The 12,302-nt window shown below is 41.1% G+C and overlaps 1 protein-coding gene across 1 annotated transcript in view; it reads left to right on the top strand.

Annotated features, from left to right (window-relative positions):
• The window catches only part of LOC117522410 (HERV-H LTR-associating protein 1), a 62,477-nt gene extending 51,072 nt beyond the window's left edge, over positions 1–11,405 (top strand). Inside the window, exons 14-16 of the mRNA XM_034183804.1 lie at positions 2,839–2,998; positions 3,098–3,180; positions 11,023–11,405. Of these exons, the coding sequence (XP_034039695.1) occupies positions 2,839–2,998; positions 3,098–3,180; positions 11,023–11,066 (287 nt within the window). The 3' untranslated portion in view covers positions 11,067–11,405. The remainder of the gene's footprint in view (positions 1–2,838; positions 2,999–3,097; positions 3,181–11,022) is intronic.
• The last annotated feature ends 897 nt before the right edge of the window (positions 11,406–12,302 follow it).

The raw sequence follows: 12,302 nt of genomic DNA on the forward strand, positions 1-12,302 counted from the left end.
ACACAGGTGAATCTAATCATGAGAAAGGGTATTTTAGGTGGCCATTTACAAATGTTTCCCCTCTTTGCATCTCTTCTAATGAGTGGCAATATGGGAGCCTCTAAACAACTCTCAAATGACCTGAAAACAAATATTGTTCAACATCATGGTTTAGGGGAAGGATGCAAAAAGCTATCTCAGAGATTTCAGCTGTCAGTTTCCACTGCGAGGAACATAGTGAGGAAATGGAAGACCGCAGGCACAGTACTAGTTAAGGTCTGAAGTGGCAGGCCAAGAAAAATCTCAGATAAACTGAAGTGAAGGACTATGACAACAGTCATAGTCAACCCACAGACCTGCTCCAAAGACCTACAACATGATCTTGCTGCAGATAGTGTCTCTGTGCATCGTTCAACTTTACAGCTCACTTTGCACAAGGAGATGCTGTATTGGAGAGTAATGCAGAGGAAGCCACTATATCTCAATCTGATCAATCATGCTAGATATCTTTCCTGGTATGGACTGGGTAATGTGTTAGGAATGAACAGATGCTACATCATTTGATGGAAGCGCCTTGGGGCAACTGTTTGTTGTGATTTGGCGCTATATAAAAAAAAATTGATTGATTGATTGATTGATTGAAATGAAAACTGTCAACCTACAGACGGCTAAATTCAAAGACACCCGAAAAATCAACGCAAAACATTATACAACAGGCTTATCCACTTTGCCACAATTCCATTGCAGCAACTCAGAATGGTACTTGGTGGTTTATTTGGATCCCCTATGCTTGTATGTATGTCTGGCAGCATCGGGGGCATGATCCTAACGAGATGACAGGTGGTGTCCTGGGGGACCTCCTCCCAGATCTGCATCACTTGGCTCCTGGACAATCTGAGGTGCAACCTATCAGCATCAAATGGACCAAAACATAATGTCCTAGAGGTGTTCTATTGGATTTAGGTCAGGTGAGCGTGAGTACCAGTCAGTTGTATCAGTTCCTTCATCCTCCAGGAACTGCCTGCATACTTTTGCCACATGTGTTTGGGCATTGTTGTGCAACAGGTTTAACCCAGGACCCGCTGCACCAGCATATGGTCTGACAGTGGGTCCAAGGATTTCATCCCAATACCTAATAACAGTCAGGGTGCGGTTGTCTAGCCTGTAGAGCTCTGTGTGTCCATCCAGGGAGATGCTGCCCCAGACCATGTTGCAGACAGCATAATGTTCTTCATGGCATCTCCAGACCCTTTTTGTGTTTGTCACATGTGCTCAGCTTGAACCTGCTCTCATCTATGAAAAGAACAGGGTGCCAGTGGTAGACTTGCCAATTCTGGTGTACTATGGCATTGGAGCACCATGGTGCCAGCCAGTGAGCACACGGCCCACTATAGGATGTTAGGCCCTCTGCCCACCCTCATGAAGTCTGTTTCTGATTGTTTGTTCAGAGACATTCACACAAGTGGACTGCTGAAGGTCATTTTGCAGGACTCTAGCAGTGCTCTTTCTGTTCCTCCTTGCATAAAGGAACAGATCGACATATCGGCCCTGCTGATGGGTTAAGGGCCTTCTATGGGCTTGTCCAGCTCTCCAAGTAACTGTCTATCTCCTGTAATCTCCTTCATGCTCTTGAGACTGTGCTGAAAAATGCGGCATACCTTATTTAGGGTTTGCTCCTTTCTCTGGCTTTGACCAAGGCAGTGTCTCTCCACCTGGAGTTGGTCCCCAGGTGCCTGACTGTGGCAGCCCACGGTTCCTAGTGGTTGGACTGTATCTAACTGTAATTAGAATGGGTTAAATGCAGAGGATAAATTTTGTTGTATGTATATGTACAATGACAATAAAGGCTCTTCTTCTTCTGGCACTGGCGTGTTTGATGTGCCACCCTGGAGAAGTTGGACTACCTGTGCAACCTCTGTAGGGTCCAGATACAAAAACCATGCTACCAGTAGTGACACTGACCTGAGCCAAATCTAAAACTAGTGAAAAATAAGTCAGAAACATGAGGGGAAAAAATGTCAGTGACATCCACCTGTAAGGCCATTTCTTAGGTGTCGTTTCATTCGTGCTCCTCTAGTGCAGCTGTTGTTAATTTCATTAACACCAAAGCAACTGAAACTCATTAACACCCCCTCTGCTACTTAACTGACCAGATCAGTATCCCAGAAGTTGAAATGATGATGCTACATTCTGATTAAAAACTGTTCCTTTATGTTTTGTTTCCACAATATGGAATTTCCCTGGGTCCTACATGGTCCAACCCCACCTCTGCAAAGTTACCATCTATCTGCTGTAGACAGGTAAAACATGGGTGTGTCCTTCCCACTGTAGCCAAGTGCTTGCTCACAGGGGGTCGTTTTGACCGTTGGGGTTTTACATAATTATTGTATGGCCTTGCCTTACAATATAAAGCGCCTTGGGGCAACTGTTTGTTGTGATTTGGCGCTATATAAAAAAAAAAAAATTGATTGAATTGATTGATTAACCTTCAATCACTGCTGTACTCAACACTGAGGCACTTGCATGCTGGATCATGTACAGAGAAACAGACCATATGGACAGAATGTCGTAGCTAACATTCCCTCATCCCTCCTCATCCGAGTTTCACTAAGTACGCTAAGTTATTCCAGCGAGACCTATGGATCCTCCAAAAACACTTGGTACCAAGACATCACAAATTCAGGTGCTAATCTTGAATCTTTAAACCATTGTTTGTGAATGGAACACATTTAATCGAATTTGGAATTCTGATGTCATGAGCTCACAGAAGAATACCAAACATTAGGCCTTGAGCTGCGGCAGGGACATGGCCTCAGATGGACATGGTTTCTGACTGACATGTTTTCTTTGATTTGGTAGGCTGTCCTTGGAGAAGATCCGAGTTGATTGACAACTCAGTTGCCAGCAGCACTACTGTCAGTGCTCACAAGCTGCAGTCATGTGTCTTTGAGCTCTGCAAGTTCTTCTCCCAGTGTCTCTGCAGACCTCGGAAGACGCTCTACAAGATGCGATTGAAAAGGTTAAATTGCAGTTTATTAAAATGTGGGTGGTGGAGTTTTGATTTTGCTGTATGTTTGTGTGGAGTCCAGCTGGTTGCAGTAATCTTTCCATCTTGCAGATACTGTGACGACAGCCACGTCTGGTATGAAAAACATACATTGGAGTTATGTCGGAGGGTCAGGAGAGTCTCCTTCTCCAGGAGTAAGTGGACATATGATTTCTTCACATTCTTCCACTGCAAACACACACAGCTTTCCAAACCCCTTGCAAGATTCTGTCCCTTTTTTTTAAGTCAAGGTGGCTACTTTGAAAATCAGAGATTTTTTTGTGTCCACTGTTTGGTATTTTACTCAACTGTTAATGGATTACACATTAGTTAATAGATCACCATTTCATGGTGAATATTTTCTTTTTCTGGCCAAGTGGTTAATGCGCTTGGTTTCAGTTCAGAAGGCTCCAGGTTCAGATCCCACCCCCGCCACATTTCTCCATGTAATGTGGCGTTGCGTCAGGAAGGGCATCCGGCGTAAAACCTGTGCCAATTCAACATGCAGATCCAACTTGGATTTGCTGTGGCGACCCCGAGTGCAAACAAGGGAGCAGCCGAAGGGACTTACTTTACTTACTCTTCAAACACCATCATGCAGACTGACTGTAGGAGCAAGTATATGTGTGCATGCGTGAGGTTTTGAGCTGACATTTGATATGACCTACTTGTGCGTTCCTGAGGCGAGCACGCTAACATCTGTAAGATATCTTGTAAATTACTTTAGATGTGTTATCTGGTTTTACAAACAGCATTGTTACATTTAGAAGTGTTTATTTCTTGCTAACTTTTACAAAAATATATGAGAAACAGATTTATGCAGAAATAAGATGTTTCTGAGCATTTTCCGCCATCTTGGTTTATTTTGTTTGAACAAGCAGCAGACATGGTGTATTTTAGAATTTTGACCCATCAGGGGTCAAAATTCTAAATTGTTTCCAGACAGCACGAACTTTGATAATATTAGCAATACAATATTATGAACCCCTTATTTACAGTGCATTCGGAAAGTATTACAGATACAGATTCTTAATTCTCATTGTAACAAGTACAATGAAAAGTAAGGTGCAGCCTTTCAGTGCAAATATAAACCTGATTAAACCACACGGAGACTTCTTCTGGGGAAGAAAATAAAATAAACATATAATTGAACAGAATGAACACGGTATGTCCAGAGCACAAATAAAAAAAAGAAAAAAAAAAAGAAAAAAAAAGAAGAAAAAAAGAGAAAAAAATAAGAACGAAAGTAGTAAAAAAGAGATTGCATATTTAAAAAAGAGAAAGTACAAAATGTACAAACTGTGGATATTTCAGTGGTAGTGGATATTGCACAAAAACAAATATCAGACTCATTTCAAGTGTGGCCTGTGACCTTGCTATTTGGTTCCAGTTGGTATTCAGAGCTTTAACAGCAGATAGAAACTGTTTTTCAATCTATTTGCACTTGCTTTAATGGCCCTGTACTGTCTGCCTGATGGCAGTAGCTCAAACAGAGAGTGTCCAGGGTGGGATGAGTCCTTTAGGATGGTGCTGGTTCTCCTGAGACAGTCAGAGCCATGAACGTCACCCAGTGTGGGTAGATGACACCCAGTGATCTTCTCTGCCATTTTGGTAACCCTCTGGAACTCTTTCCTGTTTGCCCCCGTGCAGCTGGAAAACCACGTACAAAGGCAGTATGTGAGGATGCTCTCCATGGTAGAGCAGGAAAAAGACACACGCAGTCTCTGGTTCATGTTATTTTTCCCGAGGATTCTCAGGAAGTGGAGTCTTTGCTGTGCCTTCTTTACCAAGTGGGTGGTGTTCCTGTCCCAGGTCAGTTTCTTCTTTATGTGGACTCCCAGGAAAGGAAGTCCCTGCACCTTTCCACACAAGTCCCCCCAGTGATAATGGCTGAAAGTGTGTTTTGTTTCTGCTGGTCTATGATTAGCTCCTTGGTTTTGGATGTGTTCAGGAACAGGTTATTTTCTCTGCGCCACACTGTCAGCTGTTCCACCTCGTCCCGGTAGGCGAGCTCATCTCCTCCAGTGATACAGCTGACCCCTGTGGTGTCATCCGCATACTTAATGAAGGTGTTGCTGGTGTGGATTGGGGTGCAGTCAGAGGTGTAGATGGTGAAGAGCAGTAGGCTCAGCATGTAGTCTTGAGGGGAACTGGTGCTGAGTGTGAGAGCTGTGGATATGTAAAGGCCAATCCTGACTCTCTGTGCGCAATCTGACAGAAAGTCCTTAAATCCAAAGATATGTGGAATGAAGTAGACCGAGGTTCAGCAGTTTCCTTGCAAGGCCATGAGGGAGGATGGTGTTGAATGCCAGTGACACGATGTGACTTCTAACCAGTTTTTCAAACACTTCACCGCCAGTGTGAGTGCAACAGGCTGGTTATGGGAGATTTCTTGGGTAGGGGGACTATGGTGGAGGTCTTCAGGCATGGCAGGACAGCAGATTGTTTTTTTTTTTCGTGAAAATCTTCAACCACCAAGCTGGTCTGCACAGTCTTTCAGCACCCATTCGGAAACACCGTCGGGCCCATTGCTTTGCATGGGTTGACACCCCTCAGCATGTCTCACCTCATGCCCTCCTACTGTGAAGTTGCTCCCGGCTACGTGGCTGCTCCTGGTGTCACAGTCTCAGTATTCACAGTTCTTCATTTTTTTCACATTTTGCTTATATGGGTGAAATAATTTTTTTACTCAAAATCTTCTCCCAATACCCCATAATGACAATGTGAAAAGTGTTTTTTTTTTTTTTTTGTTGATTTTTACAAATTTATTTCAACCCCAATTCCAATGAAGATTGTGTAAAATGTAAATAAAAACAGGATACAATGATTTGCAAATCCTCCTCAACCTATATTCAATTGAATACAGACAAGATATTTAAAGGTGATAGAGAGAGGTTGAATGGGGCATTAATCCTTGTTCTGTGATGTGATATGTAGCCCAAAAAAAATTGGTTGGGTCTGTAATGGCTCAGAACCTTCCTAAAAGGCTCTCTGAAACAGCTATGTTACTATGCTGGGTTTAGAACGCCTCGTTTGCCTTTAATGGCGTCATTTCGGACCTTATTTGGCAACCTCATTATGAAATGCAAGTAGGTGGCGCTGATTGGTTGCCGTTGTTTGATTGGCTGCCCTTGCTCTCACTGAAAAGAAAGCATTACTTATTTATTTTCATTGCTTTTATATTTTCTGTTGTGTTTCTATTCAGGTTTTTTTTTTTGCCTCTTTCTCTAAAATTGTATATAATAATCATTAGATTATTAATATATAAACAAAAATAAATTTAAGAAATATTACAATTTGAAAACAAATGCACCCGAACGTGATGACAGCTGCAATGCTAACCGGTTCTCGATACACATCCCTAGCTGCTAAGGGGTTAGCTCATTCCCTTTAGAGGAAAAAACCAGAGCTAACGTGCCATTCTAAAGTGCAATTCTTACAACAAGAATATGGTGCAACACAAATTTAAAACAAAAGAAAATGTGATACTCACAGGCTGTACTGATTGCTGGGGTTGATTTACTGAGTTTTAAATGCCAACTGAAGCCAGCTGGAAATCATGCAAGGTTTGTGAAACAGTCCTCCGTGAAATGCGCAGAGCAAAGAAATAGTCGGCGGTTGTATGTACTGGGGATGCGGTTAAAAATGAATAAAAGCCAGTGATCGTGTACATTGCTTTCCGTGGGAAGATCGTAGTCCGCTAAAACAGCCTGGGAAAGCACACCTGTAGCTCGCCATTGCTTCTGTTCGAGTGTTACGAATGGGTGGGCACAACCTTATGAATAATTAATTTTGAAGGGCCGTGTGTGAAACGGGGTGGGTGTGGGTGTGTGTCTGGGGGGGGGCTATTGGTGAAAAAGTGACGTACGTTTTCGCTCAAAAATGGATTGGCCTGTTTTCTAGGGGCAATTCAAAAAAGGAGAAATACTTGAAACAGAGGTTCTGAAACTTGCTGGCACTTCGTGTGTATTCCCCACAGCGGGGAGACTCTGAACTAACACCAAAAACATGAAAAAGATGATTTTGACTCTCTATCCCCTTTAATGATCAAATTTTGTTTTTGCTCAAATATTTGCTCATTTTGAAATGGATGCCTGCAACACATTTCAAAAAAGCTGGGACAGTGGTATGTTTACCACTGTGTTACATCACCTTTCCTTCTAACAACACTCAATAAGCGTTTGGGAACTGAGGACACTAATTGTTGAAGCTTTGTAGGTGGAATTCTTTCCCATTCTTGGTTGATGTACGACTTCATTTGTTCAACTGTCCAGGGTCTCTCTTGTCATATTTTGCGCTTCGAAATGCGCCACATTTTCAATGGGTGGCAGGTCTGGACTGCAGGCAGGCCAGTCTAGTACCCGCACTTTTTTACTACAAAGCCACGCTGTTATAACACGTGCAAAATGTGGCTTGGCATTGTCTTGCTGAAATAAACAGGGATGTCCCTGAAAAAGACGTTGCTTGGATGGCAGCATATGTTGCTCCAAAACCTTTCATCATTGATGTTGCCATCACAGATGTGTAAGTTGCCCATGCCATGGGCACTAACACACCCTCATACCATCACAGATGCTGGCTTTTGAACTGGATGGTCTTTTTCCTCTTTTGTCCAGAGCACACGACGTCCATGATTTCTAAAAACAATTTGAAATGTGGACTCATCAGACCATAGCACACTTTTCCACTTTGCATCTGTCCATTTCAAATGAGCTCGGGCCCAGAGAAGGTGGCTGTGTTTTTGGATGTTATTGATGTTTGGCTTTCGCTTTGCATGGTAGAGTTTTAACTTGCACTTGTAGCTGTCGTAACAAACTGTGTTAACTGACAACTGGTTTTCTGAAGTGTTCCTGATTATGTTGTAATACAAACAATAAATTGCAATTGATCAAACCGTTTTTTTCCTCCCAAAATGAGACGCCCTGCGCTGCAGCAGCCCAAGACTGCATGGCTGCAGACCTGCAGACTCCAGAAGCTGTCTGAGTTCAGCTCAGATGTATGGAGACACTTTCTCGTGCAGCAGATAACAGAATATTTGCAGAGGAATCCTTCAAATCCGGTTACAAGCACCAAAGTTTGGCTGTGTATACCTTTTGGTATATATTTTAGAAAAATGTCAGCCATTTGAATTTTCAATAGGGGGCCAAGTAGGGGTCAATTGAACTGCATAGGGGTAAAAAACATTTTACCCCATATTTCATTTGTTAATCCTATTAGTTCAACCAGTAATTTGCACCACGTTTTACCAAAACTGGAGCAACTTTAACTTTTGACCCTTGTACAAACTGAAACTGACCTTTGTCACCATTCTTGCTGTTTTTACCCCATAACTCCAGAACATTCAGTCACAGATAGTCCAATCTATACCTTGTTGGAATCTTTGTGATCAGGCACATAATGTGGTATAGCTTTCAATATCAATCAATCAATCAATTTTTTTTTTTATATAGTGCCAAATCACAACAAACAGTTGCCCCAAGGCGCTTTATATTGTAAGGCAAGGCCATACAATAATTATGTAAAACCCCAACGGTCAAAACGACCCCCTGTGAGCAAGCACTTGGCTACAGTGGGAAGGAAAAACTCCCTTTTAACAGGAAGAAACCTCCAGCAGAACCAGGCTCAGTTCCAATATGATTGGAACTTTTTTTTTACCCCTATGCAGTTCGTCACTTGACCCCTACTTGGCCCCCTATTGAAAATTCAAATGGCTGATGTTATTTTTCTACAATATGCACCAAAAGGTATACACAGTCTAATTTTGGTGCTTGTAACCGGATTTGAACGACTATTACAGTTATCTATCTATTCATGCCAATACTGTCTGAACGGAAATGCTTTTGACAAAAACTACAGATTTTGTTTATTTCTATTTATGTCCAGAGATCAAGGCTCCAGTGACCAATTTAATATTTATTTACTTCAAGACTCAATAAAATGTTGGTGACATAGAAAACCTGTAAAGTCTACTTGTAGTACACAGAACATTCACAGGAGGTATCAATAAGGAATTGGATTGATAAGCGGAATCAATAATGGTATCGATACCGATAAAATCTTATCAGTACCCATCCCTAGATCCTTTACACAATGTTGGTTTTTAATGCAGTGCCGCCTGAGGGATCGAAGGTCACAGGCTTTCAGCGTTGGTTTTCGCCTTGCCACTTATGTGTAGAAAGTTCTCCAGATTCTCTGAAATTTCTGATTATATTATGGAGTGCAGATGATGGAATCCCAAAATTCCTTGCAATTGAACGTTGAGAAATATTGTTCTTAAACTGTTGGACTATTTTTTTACGCAGTTGTTCACAAAGTGGTGATCCTCACCCCATCTTTGCTTGTGAATGGCTGAGCCTTTTGTGGATGCTCCTTTTATACCCAATCATGACACTCTGCTTCCATATTCACATGTTCACCTGTGGAATGTTCCAAACAGGTGTTCTTTGAGCGTTCATCAACTTTCCCAGTCTTTTGTTGCCCCGTCTCAGCTTTTTTGAAATGTGTTGCAGGCATCCATTTCAAAGTGAGCAAATATTTGCACAAAAACAATAAAGTTTATCAGTTTGAACATTAAATATCTTGTCTCTGGTTTAGGTTGAAGAGGATTTCCAAATCATTGTATTCTGTTTTTATTTACACAACGTCCCAACTTCATTGGAATTGTAAAAATAAAATACTAAGAAATCACAAGTATGTTAATGCTAAGAATAAAATTATAGTGTTGCCAAATAAAATTCTTTTTATGCTTTAAATCTTAAAAACCCAAAGGCCATACAGCTTTAATGAACTCAAAGCACTGGAAATTACTAAATTAAATTATTTAAAAAATAAATTTTCTGGCTCCAAACTTTATATCCATTAATTTCTAGTCTGAACCAGATTTTCTTTCCCGTTACTCCTGATAGTAAAAGAATCTTGTCACCGATGATGATGATGATGATGATGATGTTTGGTTCTGTACTTTTTATATTGTAATTTGTTGGTCAAATCGTATCTGAAATGATACATTTGTGCCTCAGTAAACAGAAGCATACAACAGGTGCAGGAGCAGAAATAATTGAGGGAAACATTTCCTGCTCCACGTGTACTGATGGCGATGTTGCCAGTCTGTGGATCCGGATCAGAGCTCATTAGAGCCATAGCCAGGAATCCTTCCAGCTAATAGGGTGCAGAGGTCACAGAGGGCACCGCCTCCCTCGCTGCTCCTGACACTCTGGTTATCCACAACTGATCCAGAGCCACAGAGGAGCATTGTACTGTGTCACACGCAGCTATCTTTACACGCAGTTCTGTTATGATGTGACATCAAACTGATGCAAACAGCAGGACGATCCAGTTTGATAAAAACACTTCGTAGCTGCACTATGACACTAAACTGTTCCTACATAACATGGGTTATGTGACAGGGATCAAACCACATGTGTGCATCCCGACAGACAGGAGGAACATTAAATTCGTAAATTTACAAATGTCACATGACTGTTTCCTCATTTGGTGTTTTGATGATGGTGGAAACTCCTTTTCAACACATCAGGCCAAAGGTTTCTACAACTTGACTGTGGAGGCCAGAGTACGTGATATTTTTATTTTTCATTATTATTTTTTCATCCTCATCAAAGCACTCAGTGATGGAACAGCTGTTGGGTTCTTGTCTCATGTCTTCAGGTTTTTTGCTTTAACTTGTTTGTATATGATCAGTGGTCTGACTGTCCTTCACCTGGAACATCACTAAGTTCTACAACAGAGGTCACTGAGCCTGTTCCTGGAGGATACATGTCCTGCTTGTTTTCCCACTCTTAATGCTCCACCCACTACTAATGAACTACATTAGGTCTGCTCAGCCAAGCCGCAGCCACCAAATGCCAAATGTGACGTCTAGTGTCAGTAACCTCTGGTGTATAGCTTCTAAGAAAGAAGTCTTGTTCCAGTTCCTACTCGTGGAAACATCACTCTCTCCACGCGTGTTGTAAGAATCAGTGTTTCGTGTCGTTTTGCAGATTTGAAACAACGCTGCCTGACAAAGATGTGCAGCAAACTGTGATGGAGTGGAAGCTGGAGTGGAAGCACAAATACAAAAAGCTCTTCATCGTCACTACAAAAGACTAATGTGATCCACAAACCGACACCAGCAGCAAAACATTTGCAGTCAGTTTGAAGTGTGGACAGGTTTTTACACTTTTCACCTGTTCAAGTAAAACACAACATTCACAGTGAAGTTTGTAATTCTTAAAAAGCTTTGCGAATTTTATAGAACAATACAGACAAAATGATCGTCCTGGACTAAAGCAACACTTTAGCATCAAGCTTTTGGAAAAATGAACAGTTTAAAATTCTCTTACTGGATAAGAAATTTAATAAAGACAGCTGCTGAATGTTCCCAGCTGCCCATGTTCCATCTGTGCCGTCATGACTCCACATCTGAGGAAATAAACACATTAAAAGAACAGAGGACAAGAATCAAGTGACATCAACTTTTTTTTAAACTCAACATGACTTTATCAAGAGGAACAAGCCATAAATATTTGGTGTTGATCCAGAAATGAATTCCAGACATTTTATTCCTTTAACACATATATATTTATTATATTATATATTACATATATAGATATTTAGATATACCTTTGTATACTAGCATAGTTCCACCTTAGAATTGGAATATAATATATAAGATATACCTTACTGAATTTTCACATGAAACCTGTTTTCAAACACTTCTCAAAATCTAATTCTCCGATTTTGTTGAGACCTGTCAGTTACACAAATGTAGTCAATAAACAAGTTAAATTTGGTGTCAGTTGAATAAAGTTACTCTACATTCATTCAGTGAAGTTTTTTTTCTTGTGAAGCTTTTAGTTCTCCAGCTGCTCATCTGGTTAGAAAAACACATGGTTCAATACAAGAGCAATCAGAGATTTCTGATGTCCACCGATCCAGATCACCCCCAAAATGCAGTGGGGTCTTCCATGCCCTAATATCTATCTGTGGTGCAAATTTGGTGAGAATCTGTGAAGTAGTTTTGACATAATACTTCAAAGCCTATGTAAAGTGAAATCTTAATCCAGAATCTGGATCCAGATCCAGATCACTATCAAAATGCAGTGGAGTCTTCTATGCCATAATATCTATCTGTAGTGCAAATTTGGTAAGAATCCATCAGTGGTGGTCACAGTTCCACTAATCCGCTAACCGCTAATTAGCAAAGCTAACTTTTTCGTTAGCAGATTAGCTTTTCAGGTAAGTTTGAAAACCATCAGCAGACCAATTAGCTTCCACTGAA

This window comes from Thalassophryne amazonica, chromosome 12 (genome assembly GCF_902500255.1).
Source record: "Thalassophryne amazonica chromosome 12, fThaAma1.1, whole genome shotgun sequence".
NCBI classification, from domain to species: Eukaryota; Metazoa; Chordata; class Actinopteri; order Batrachoidiformes; family Batrachoididae; genus Thalassophryne; species Thalassophryne amazonica.